The sequence below is a fragment of the Crocodylus siamensis genome, chromosome 8, assembly GCF_052110815.1.
Source record: "Crocodylus siamensis isolate JL-2025a chromosome 8, ASM5211081v1, whole genome shotgun sequence".
In the NCBI taxonomy this organism is placed as follows: Eukaryota; Metazoa; Chordata; order Crocodylia; family Crocodylidae; genus Crocodylus; species Crocodylus siamensis.
Window position 1 is genome coordinate 25103766 of NC_143402.1, and position 12266 is coordinate 25116031.

General features: G+C 47.4%; 1 protein-coding gene across 2 annotated transcripts in view; it reads right to left on the reverse strand.

The window, feature by feature from the left end:
- The window catches only part of BRWD3 (bromodomain and WD repeat domain containing 3), a 103585-nt gene extending 99827 nt beyond the window's left edge, over positions 1–3758 (reverse strand). For both annotated transcript variants that reach the window (XM_090059690.1, XM_090059689.1), the window contains exons 1-4: positions 3219–3758; positions 3084–3142; positions 2970–2999; positions 2735–2794 (exon numbers count right to left, since the gene is read on the reverse strand). In XM_090059690.1, the coding sequence (XP_089915816.1) occupies positions 2735–2794; positions 2970–2999; positions 3084–3142; positions 3219–3255 (186 nt within the window). In that variant the 5' untranslated portion in view covers positions 3256–3758. The remainder of the gene's footprint in view (positions 1–2734; positions 2795–2969; positions 3000–3083; positions 3143–3218) is intronic.
- Between the last annotated feature and the right edge of the window lie 8508 nt (positions 3759–12266).

Sequence of the window (12266 nt, forward strand, 5' to 3'; positions counted from 1 at the left end):
AGCACCAGGGAAGCCGCCATGTAATGGAACCAGCTGTCTCTCTCGCCCCCTGCTCTGCAAGTCCTGGAACTCTGCAGGGAAGTGGGGGCGTGGCTCTCCACCACTTCCAGCAGTCCCAGGACCTGCACAGCAGAGAGTAGGAAAGGCAACCAGGTCCATCGCGCAGTTCTTCTCCCAGTGCCACGAGCTGCATGTGCACCACAGGGAGCCCTGTGTGATACAGGTGGGCTGGCCTGGCTGCACCCCCTGCCATGTGCAACGCTGGCCAGAGCCGCACACCCCAGGAGGCAGCACAAACACAGGCCATGAGCACCCTGATTGCCTGCCACCTATTGCTGCTGCTGCCTCCAGCAGCAGGGGCTGTGTGCCATGGGGGGGTGGGGTAGAGAGAGGAATGTGTGGTGGGTTCCCACACCTCCCCCACACCCACCTGAACTCCATGTTCCCACCACCCCCCTGGGGACAGGCTCCACACTGCTGCCAGCCCCAGCCCCATGCTCCATGCTCCCACCCAGCTGTAGCTCCCCCTGCCCCTACCACTTCCCTACCTGGTGCTCAGAGCAAGCAGGATGTCAGGGAAGCCAAGCAGATTGCCTGGTGGCTGCAGCAGTGGCAGCAGCTGTGTGCTGGCTGGGCCAGGCTCTTCCACCCACAAGGGTGGGAGCAAGGCACATGGGCTGAGATGGGTACAATTAGTTAGTGGATGGCTGTGGGCCAGATGAAATTACCTGAAGGGCCATATGTGGCCTTCAGGCCTTATTTTGCCTGCCCCTCATGTAGTGGTTCAATGTTGAACTCCCTTTAAAAAAAAAACTACTGCAATTAATCACACTTGAATGCAGCACTGCTTTCTTTCAATGGCTAGGCTATTAGACAAAGGTTAGATGGAGCACAACATTGGCTTTCAATTCTCAGTAAACTTAGGGAAAAAATAAAGACTCACAGGGCCTTGTGCATTTCACCTCCACTTCAATTGCAGACTGTAAAGTGGGCCTAATTTTCCTGTTGAAACTTACAAAGATGCTGTTCAAAGGCCATTGCCACACTGAAAATATTTAGGCTGTGACAAAGTGATGAAATAGGATCGATATTAGCATTGTAATTTCTTGGGAGTGAAGAGAAAAAAAACCAGACATTTGTCTTTAATTTTCAACAGTTGCATAGAGTTGGTCCAAGTCCTGCGCACTCAGCACAGACCTGTCATGGAAATTTATAAAATAATAACTTAAGAGCATTGTGAACTGAAAAGTGCCACACACATGTAATTCCTGACCTTGAAAACAAAATTCATCTCTTCCAAGGAGAATGAAGTATCACTTCTTAAGGCACGTCATGTGGACTCAAAAAAACCATTAGGTGTACAAAAAAGGTTACCCAAACCACTGCACAGCTTCCATTAATACTAAGAGCATCCTGGGGACATGGGAGTTGGTGTTTTATCAAAGCCATCAGAACTTCAGCTGCAAACAGGAGATGCAGGTGTTCAGTATCTTTGAAAATGGGGCCTACCAAGGACCTAAAACCCATGTGCAGCCTCACCACAGAGAAGAGCTGGTATTTCTGGAGAGGGGCGGTTCTCCACAATTTCCCTAGGATTTTGCATACAAAATCTCTGGATTTAGCAACTGCAGCTGGTAACTACCCACTTTTCATGGTCTCTCAAACATTTACGTGACTTTATCCAGGATATTTTGTTGAAGCAGGACAACTTACTACACCAGCCTGGCACTTATGGACTAAGCAACAGGCCAAGAGCCAGGAACCCTTGAATCACAGGGCTGGCTCTGCCCAACTGACTTGTAATGTGGCACATAAAGGATCAAGCTCTCTGCCTTTCAGCTTCCCCGCTTTTGTGAGCTGGGGGGTGGAAATCTTGACCTTAGCCAAAGCCTAAGCTCCATGTTCGGCAGCAGGCCCAGCGACACTGCTGCCTCCTTCCACACACACGAGAAACGAAAAGGCGTTTGGGGCCTCGTACTTGACACTGGCTGCTCTGCCTCAGGGTGGTCTTTTTAAGTTCTTTTGTTTCTAATAACTGAGCAGCTACTGCCGCATTTCAGTAGCTTTGTGCCTCTTCCTTCATGTCTGAGGGCAACCGGCCCCGTCTGGGCACTGCCCGTGTCACTGCCCTCCTGGGGCAAAGGCGAGGCCGGGTCTCCCGGCGGGTGCTCTGGAGGCCGCTCAGCTGGGGATGGGGGTTCTGCTTCTCCACTGGCCGGCAGGCGGCGGTGACAGTGTCGCCGGCCTCCGGCCCCAGGAAGCAGGCCTTGAACTGCTGCTGGCCTCACCTCCCCAGCGCCCGGGGCCGAGGCAGCGCAGCGCGACGCCGCAGCCGCAAGCGGGTCCCGCCGCCCCCCACCCCCAGGCCGGGGGTCGCTAAGCCCCCCACCCGAACACAAAACAGGACTCAGTTCCTGTATTTTGGAGCCGGAGCCAATCAGGAGCCGCCTTGCATTCCCCGATACGCCACGGCGGCTTATGACGCGCTGCGCCATTCGCCGGCGCTCCAGCCCCTCGTACGTGCCCTCAAATAACCCTCCCCGGCTGCTCCACAATAGGCGCCTCCAGCCGCCCGCAGTGCAAGCACCCCCAGGCCCCGGCCCCAGTCGCCACCCCCCCCGCCGCGCCCGCACCTCACCTCACCTCACCTCACCCCGGCCGGCCCGGCCCGGCCCAGCCGGGGTCCGGCCGCTGCGGGGGAACTTGTGGGGAAGTTGCAGGAAACTTCACTCACCAGGTCCTCGAAGCTGCGCCGGTGCTCGCTGCCCTGCCAATCCAGGCGCCGTGGGATCAGCTGCAAGCACACGGGTGTCAGCGCCTCTCCCGCACCTGCCCACCCCACCCACCCCCACCGTGAAGGTCCCGCTGCCCCGCCCGGCGCAGGGTGCCGGGGGCCTCCCCCCGCCCGGGTCTCCCGAGAGCTGTCGGGACTGGGCGGCCCGGCCCGGCCCGGCCCGCGCCCCGCTCACCTGGTGCTCCTCCAGCTCCTCCACCAGCACCTGGGGGGACACAAAGGGCGTGAGTCCGGCCCGGCCGCGCCGCCCCCGCCCGTCCTCCCTCGCCCCCCAGCCGGCCCCGCTCACCTGCGCGGATTTCTTGCAGGGGCCAGATTGCAGGAAGCGGGCGATCAGGTAGTAGAGCTCTGCGGCAGCGGGAGAGAAGGGACACGGTTACAGGGGCCGGGCCGCGCCGGGGCGCCCCCCGCCAGCGGTACCCACCGGCTTCCAGCTGGGTCGGGGCGGCCGCCGCCGCCATCCTCCGCCTCCTCCTCCGCCGCCGCCGGAGGCCCGGGAGAGGGGGGGAGCGATCGCGCCCGCGGGCAGCGGCTCCTACAGAGGGCGGGCGGCCCTGAAGCAGCCGCGGGGCCCGCGCACCCTGGTCCCGGTCCCGGCCCCGGCTCCGGCCCCGCTCGGCTTCATCGCATCGCGCTGCGCCCCATGGACATCCCGGGCCGGGAGGCGGCAGCGGCCGAGCAGGTTGCAGCGCCGCCGCCCGCCGCACGAGGGCGCCGCACGAGGGGTGGGGGCCGGCGGCCCGGGGCGGTGAGGAGAGCCTGGGCGGAAGGAATGCAGGGGCCTGCGGGGCGACGCTCTGGTCTGCGCCGCCGCTTCCGCCGGAAGCTCGTTGGTGTCGGCGCTGCGGGGCCGCTCAGCGCTCGGCCCCAACCCCCCCCGAGGGCGCCATTTGCTGCGTCCGGTGCGCGCGGAGAGGGCGGCGTGATGCTGGTCGGCCGCCTGAGGCCTGGCTCGGGCAGGTCCTGCCGGAGGTTCTGCTCAGTCCCGCTGCCTCCCCGGCTCCTGAGAAAGGAGCCGCTAACATGGGGTGGGGGCTGGACACCGCGGGGCGGAGGGGGAGGGGTGCTGGGCAGCCGCCCGCCCACGCGAGGAAGGAGTCGACAGAGGTGGGGAAGCGCCTGCCTCGGCCCGAGCTGCCGCTGCCTGGTGCCCACCCTAGGAATGAGAGGTGGGGGCTTCTCATCGCTGCAGCCCTGAGCCGAGAAGCTCCCGCCGCAGGTAAAGGAGGAGGATTCCTCCTGGGTCGGCCCTGGGGTGTTTATTTCCAAGTAGCTGTCATGAAAATAGCGTCCCTGGGCATGAGTCAGGCCCCTCAGCCTGTGTGCCGTGCCCCACATCGCTGACCAGCTTCCCTGGTGTGTAAGGGTTGCAGAGGCACTTGACCATCCTTACCTGCCCCTGGGTGGTAACTCCTGATCCTTGGTCACTGCTGGATCAGCGGGGGGCACTGGCAGAGAGAGCGAGCACAATGATCAGCCGTGCTGGTGAATTCTCTAATAGGCAAATCACCTGGGGTTTACCTAACACTAATATACAGTGGTACCGATCACTTCATCTGCTCCTTTGCTGAAGTGGAGCCAAATGTTCAAGCATGGCTGACCCAACTGAAATAAGAGGCCTGATTGTCAGCACTGGTGAGACCCAGTAGAGTAAAAATAGGAGCTGCAGGTACTCAGTTCTGCAGCTGGATCAATGTGTGCCAACTCCTGAAATTCTACCCAGCCTGCTGTGGTTCAGGCCAGAGCTAGGGTAAAGTGTGCTGCTGCAGTAAAGGATAATAATTGGCACACAGTCTTCAGGAAATAGAGCTGTTATTTAGACATTGCGGTTTTAAAGAAAGCTTGTGTGAAAGGAGGATGCAGTAGCCACAACCATAGATAACCTCAAGTATAAAAGGTAATTTCTCATAGTGTGTCTGGGCAGAGCGTCACAAAACAAATTTGCCGTCTCATCCAGATGTCTGATAACTTTGGTATGTATAGAGTTGCCATAATATATCGGTCTATCAGATGAAATAATAGCTACTAACTGCAAATTTTTGAACGTCCCCACAGACTTGCCTCCGTAAGTGTTTTTGATGAGCAAGTCATTGCATTCTTTGTTTTCATATTGTATTTTGCCATCATATTTTGCAACAGAATTTTGCATTATATTTTTGTAGCAAAATTTGTTCAGTGTTTTGAGTGCTGGCCTTGGCATTATAGCAGTTGCCACCTAAGCCCAGAAAAGAAATATACCGTGTATCCAATTTACCCATAACTTTATCAGTATTGATTCAATATGATTGAAACAAAATAATTTCATGACTTCATTAATTTCTGTATTTGTAAAACAAACTTTTTCTGAAGTGCAGTTTTAAAGGTTGGTGCAAGCACTAGGATGCAGTCTAGCCTAGTTGTATGCTAGTAAGTGTTTAGATTACTTAGTTAACAGGTCTGGTTTCAGCAGTCCATTAGGAAGGAAACAGATATAGGATGCATTTGATTGTTCTATGTAGTTCATGCTTCAAGTTTGCATCTTTGTTTTAAACCATACAAGTAAAGAGTTTCATCTTCTGACAACATCGTGGATTAACTGGCTAATGGGCAACCCTAGTTTTTTCACGTACTTTGAAGTATAGAAATTCCTAATAACAGTATTTAGAACACCCAGGAAGCTTCCATCCACATAGTTCTCTTGGTGGTTACAAAATAGTAGTTGCACAAAACATTACAGATGAGGGATGCAGTGCGTGCGTAAATGAGAAAAGCTGCAAATATCAGTTTAAATATCAGTTACAGTTCAAACACTGTAAGCTTCAGTGTTTATTTCTACTTTTACGTACTTAGTCTCCCATTTTAACAATATTTCCTAACAAGTCTTGAAAGCTGTGCTTTCTGTGACATTTAATGTAAAAGTGCAGTTTTGTAAGTAGTCACCAGTCGAGCAGGCAGCAAATCAACCTTGTTATATCTATATGTCAGTAGTGAAGGATGTAGGTAATTGTTTCTCTCTTCCCACCCCTGGCATCTGTTGTCAAAGGCACATCCTTTCACATGTCAAAAATTTAACTGAAGAAAAACCACAGATAAGCGTTTATAATACAGTTTGAGTGCTTAGCCGTATACAAATCACTTGTTTTCAGAGTTGAATATAGTCTGTATCAAGTGCAAATGTATAAAGAGCTTCCTTTCCTTTCATAGTGAAGTCCCTTTTTTGAGTGGTAACAGTGCTCAGCCTACATCATTTCAGTGTGACAGGGCTTCTCGGCAGCTGTTTGACTTATCCATTGGTGTGCCTGACTTGCATGTATTTCAGCAGTTGCAGTAAGCCATGAATCTGTATTATCACAATAGAGTAACTTTGTTATTTCTACAATTACTCTTGGCAGAATTAATTTCCTTGGGTCTAAGCTAAGTTTGCTGAAGTCAAAAGCAGTCTTTCCACTAAATTCAGTGGGCTTTCAAATAAAAAAAAAAAAAAAAAAAAAAAACCAAAATAAAACAGAATAAGAATGCCCAGCCAGTGCTCATCTTTCTATTGCTCATATCCTCCCCACATATTCAAAATATAGGTTTCTTGCCAAATGCTGAATGCCTATCAACAGCATTCTCAAGTCACCAGAATATTCCATTTAAGTGTATAGCTTTAGGACTGAAAAATGTTTATGCATTTATCTGGAGTATGCACCCTTCCAAACAATGTACACAGTGTTCATCAAGTACACAGCATCCAGTACCATGGTATTAGCAATTTGGAAACTACCTACCTACCCTCATTCTCAAGGTTTCTTCTAGTGAATTTTCAGGGCTGTTAGTAGAAGTCTTGAAAATGAAAGGGGATAACAGCCATGAAACTTACCTAGAGCCCATTGTTTTCAGTGCTTCTAAGGCTAAAAGGTAGCTTGTTCATTAAACCAATATTCAAATACTTGTGTTATAAGCAAGTGATGGGTAAACTATTTGGTCTGGCTTTGTATTATGCAGTTAAGCAAATTACGCATCTGTGTGGATGAGTAGAGCACATTGCACTCTCGTGGCATTTTCCAAACATTACAGAATTCCCTAATAGTCAGATTTCTTGACCAAGAAAGTATTGGCCTAAGGATCACATGATTATTTGTTTTGTTATTTATTTTTTCCCAAATAGTTGAAATATGTTATCCTTTGTGCCAAATACAAATAGAACATTACTCACATCCCTGCCAGCAATTGCCTGGCTCTGGCTCTGGACCTGGCCAGCCTGCAGTCCAAAAGACTATTTCTGTGGCTTGCTACTGTTTGGCACCTTCCATCCCTTGATTTCTTCTCTCTCTATGTGGTTGGTTCCATGGCCCAGTATCTTCAGAGAACTCTGGAATATATAAAGGATATGGGGTCCATGACTAAAACTGCTTCCGACTTGTGTAGGAATCTCCTTGTATGTAGTTTCCGTTTATTGGTAGGTGGTGCATATTTGGAGGTTTGTCACTTGTTCATCTGGAGCTTCATTTCCTCAGGTGCTCGTCATCAGTATTACACCATGGACACTTTCCCACTGATAGATCCTACCTGCAGCTCTGGGACCTGCTTTTCTGATTCCTTCCTATCTAGGAAGCAGCACCTTGCTGCCACATGAATTTGTTCATATCAGAATTCTATTAGTAAATGTACTAATGAGAGCTTTAGTGCAGAAGGTTAAAAACAGAGCCTGAGTATTAACTATGTGATAATATGTGCCACTGAGGAAGGGAGGAGAGATTGAAAGGTAGTTGAATGGTAACAGTTTGAGGCAAATTTATTTCTCCCAGATTTTTTTTTTGCTGCTTTTACCTTTTTTTGCAGCTTTCAGTTCCAATGCAGTTGTTTTGGACATCGTCCTTTTGAAAGGAGAGATGAAAAGTGAACATCAGTGGGTTCATTAGGAACTGGAAAGAAGAAAAATTAAGGAAGCATAACGACAGTAGGAGAAGCAATCAAAAAGTAAATGTATAAGAAAGCCACATAGCACTATCTTGCCCCATAGAATTCCAGACAGCAAAACTACCCCATATCAGTGATGGGGAACCTCACCAATGTTCCAGCTCTTTCTGTTTCACTGGAAACCAAGTGGAAGGGCAAGGAGGGACATGTCCATGTTTGTTAGTGTTTTTGAAATAGTAATAACTGGAAGCCATTACAGGTTTTATATCTTTCTGTGACATTTCCTAACTAGAGGCTGTGTCAGAGAGGTCCACCCAAAATTCTTATTTCTGTTTAAGATTGTATGCTGTTGCTGTGCGGTACTTGTAGGATGTCCTCCATTTGTGTGCAATTCTCTCTGCAGTTTTCTTTTAAATACAGATTTGCATTTCACAAACCTTATGACAGATAAAGGCCAACTTCCCTTTGCCAGTGCCAAACCTTTGAATCAACCTTTCTACCTTATCATGTTACTCATAAGAAGAGCATGTGGCTCCTTTATTTCATGCAGAGTGTGGATCATAAATAATCTACCATGTAAACATCAGTCTCAGAGTGGTAGGTTACAAATTTATGTCTGTTAAAGTGATCTTTTTGGTGATATTAATGTGGATCCTAAACATGTGGGATTGAAGTTTCCACTTGCGTGTATGTGAATTTTCATGTATCTACTTGCTTGGTGAGTTCCATTTGCCTTTGCTAACTTCATCTTTGATCTCTGTCCCTCTGTCAGTGATGTAATTAAATATGCCTTCCTAGTGCACCTTGTCTTTGTATATTGACAATAGCTTTAAAAGTATTTAAAATTAGAAGTCCATGGAAAACCTGGCTCATTGTTTTCTCGTTCCACCATTTACTGAAAACATAATAGCCCAATCTGCAAAATATAAAGCAGTTCCTTATCATAATACTTAATACAGTTTAGCCACTCAAGCTCTATTCTGAGGAACCCTCAGAATAGAGGAGTCACAGTCCTGTTATCACAGGAACTTTACTCAGACTCAGATTCATTAGCAAGAGGAATAAGCATTTGCATTTAAGGCAGGCTGCAGTACTCCACCCATCGGCCTAATTCTAACATACCATGGTTGCCTGAGTTTTTGTCTATTGGTCTTCTCCTGCCTCAGCTGTTGGGAGCAATATATATACACTTTTTTTGTAAGTCAGGCCACACTGTCACTTAGCTGTTTCAAACAGAAACAATTACAAACCATCAAAAGGCCATATTTAAAGGATTTGTGTTCCAGTTTCTTCAGGACAGTGAGCAAGGTAGTTGAATGGTACCTTGAGAAGCAGAAGAGAAAAGGAATGCCTTAAGAAGGATATTTCTGATCACCCAAAGCCATCTTCTAGGCCGAAAGTGACTGTAAGGAGACCTTGGAAAGTAAATGAAAGTGATCTAAAGAAAGTGGGAACAGCAAACATGGCAGGCAGCAGAAATGGACAGAAACTAAGGATGTTCATCCTTGTATTCTATCAGGGTCCATATTTTGTGCGACCTGAGAAGTAGAGATGGAAAAAAGAATCTTATTCCAAGTCCACTTGTTACCAATAACACTCCTTGCGCACACTCCTAGAACTGGTTGCCCTTTTACAGTTTCCTCTTAACTGCTGGAAATTGACACTGAAAACACATTGCATCCACTTAGTCCCCCACTTGGTACACGTGTAATGCAGAAAAATACTAGCTGCTGTTTGGCACATGCCCAAAGCTTTCTTAGCACCGTTTTCTGTCCAGGGCATATTTATTGGTGCATGCACAGCACTGCTGTGGTTGTGGCTACATGACATTTCTTCAGCATTTGCACAGGGAGCAGGAGGGCATGTTTTAACAGCAGTGCTTTCAAGCATGATTGGATGCAGCATAGAGCTACTTTAAGCACTTCAGTAAAATTTTAGGAAGGTGAAGAGCTACGGTCAAATTCCATAAAGGAGAAAAAGATTTAAAAACTCAGCAGAAACAAAATAGAAATTACTAGGGGGACAGCACTTATATTTACTTAGAACGCATGATGCCTTCACCACTACTGCATTTTCTTTGGCTGTGTATATCCAGAATAGGGTCAGAATTTCATCGAAGGCATTCTGAATTTCACTGAATTAAACCAGCATAATTTGGATTGTTTGGTTGTTTTGGGGGGGGGGGTTGCTTTATTTTTTAATAACTTTTTTACTTTTTTGGAGAAGAGGGGACAGGAGGGTCTGAAACCGAAAACAGTTTGCTAGGGAACATTCACCCTTCTTATCCAGGTTACCCCTCGTAGCTGGAACATGACCTTTGAAACTGTTTTCTGTTACCAGTGAAATAAGTTAAAAGAGCACTTTATTCACAGTGGATGGAATTCCATCCTCAATCTGACCTGTGCAATTCCATTTGTAACCTAGCAGCCTACAGCTTTATCCCTCACCAGGCTGGTCTGTCTGCATTTGCTCAGGGCTCACTATGAGTGCAATGCAAGTCTCCAAGACTGAGGTTCGTTGACAGGCATAGATCTGAAGTTTGCATAGTGCTACTGTAATATACCTGCCTACAGCTAGCAACACCATTTTCCTACTCCAATCTGCTCTAACATATACTCGTTTCTAAAAGAGACTCTTACTATAAACTTCATGCCGAAGCTGTGGTGCTTTGAAAAGGCATACTGGTGTGCTGTCATATAATTGGGAGTCTTGGACTGTATCCCACACAGGCCAACTCTGAGAAGAGAAGCAAGAATGTAGAATAGAACAATAATTGAACAAATCTTACAAAGGGAGGTATATGGATTATGATTTTTGTGGCAGGACAATAAGGGGCGCTACTATGCTGAACCACCCACCTCACTTTGACCAACTAAAACCATGCTTTGGGCATCTCCCCTGGGGCATGTATGGCGGGCCGACCCTTCCTGGAGCACACCCACAAGCCTAAGGTAATCACTGCCACCACCCAGGCTCTGGTCTCTGCTAAGGTTCTGTGCAGCCCAGGGTACACAGACCCTGCAGACCTTGGGGGTGCTTAGCCTGCCATGGTATTTTGGGGTGCTTCTGATAGCCTGAAGCATTCAAAAGTAACCTCCCATACTAGAGGAAAGTAAAAAAGCCAAGCCCACTTTAGCTGGCCAAGCAAAGGGAGCTAGAAGGCTGGTCCCTTCCCTCAAGAATCCACAAGTCGGCATGCTATAACACATAGCATTTGTTGAAGTGAGAAAAAGAGACTGTAGAAGGGGTACAGGATGGAGGAATGTTAAGAGAAAAAAACACCTTGAGCAAAACAGAATGGGCTTATTGGTCCTTTTTAACACATGGCTAAAGATACGTCACTAATATACTGGCTAAATTTCAGGTAAGTTACTCGCATATACATCTGGAGAATGATAGAATTCTGGAGGTTTTTTGCTTGTTTCAATGTCCCAAAATGACTGACCTCCCACAAGATAGAGTGACCTATAATGTTTTTGACCTCATCACTAAGTTCCAACCAGAAACAGACTATATGATGCAGACCAATCTTTTTAAAAGTCATCAGCATCCCCAGGTGGAGTGACCAGGGTCACAGGTTGTTCAGTGGGAAACTTGGGACAAAGGAAGAGCAAGCTCCCCCCTCCCTATGGAATTTTTACAACACAGGTGACAAGGTGGATCCAGCAGCCAGAGTTTGAAAATGGGACTGGGCAGCCTCAGAGCAGAGGCAAACAAAAATGGGGATTTCTATTGAAAGGCTACAGGAGATTTTCAAAGAAATTTCTTCAGCTTTTGCACATTTCCATTTTTCTTTGTAAATGTATATCCTACAGACCATACACCCTATAAATGTTGAAGGACCAGAGGAGATTCCTGCACAAGGATACTCATCTTCTGAAAAAAGAAACCCCAAATTGGCTCTATTTTAACGGGTATGAAAATAAACGTTCTATATAGTTGAATGCAAAGCCAGATAAAAGCCTATAGCTGCTATGTTTATTGGGTTGTTTAATTCTCTTTACTTTCTGGGGATGAGTGGGAGGAGTATAAGAATGTGTAATTGGTGTACATTAATGCAGAGATACAGAAAAATGTAGGGTTGCCTTCAGGTGATCTCCAAGTACAGCAACCTCATCTGAAAATTTGGTAGTATCCATTTCATTTACTGCAGTTGAACACATCCCTAAAATTAACAAAACCTTCACAAATAGAGTTTTTTCTGAATTTCAGGAAAAATCTTGAATGCGGATCCTGTATGTAGATCAATATGACGCCATGTTTAATAAAATGATCTATACAATGTTCTTTTGTTAATGATTTTTAGCTAAATAGCTGTCAAATATTAAGCAGATTCCAGTTTGGCAGCTTTCCTTGTCAAAATTTGACACAATTTTCATTGTACTGTTGCATCAAACACCTGTTCCCTCTAGATGGTGCTCCACAACCAAGAATTGTGTTTAATGCCGTCTCTTTCGAAAGACTAGTGAGAAATAGTCAAGAAGACACTCTCCTTTGTCTCTGAATTCTGTCTTATATTTGTTAATCTGTGCAGCAGTTTATAGACTGCTTGTTCTGTACAATGTAAATACATTATTTCCTACTCTTGCAA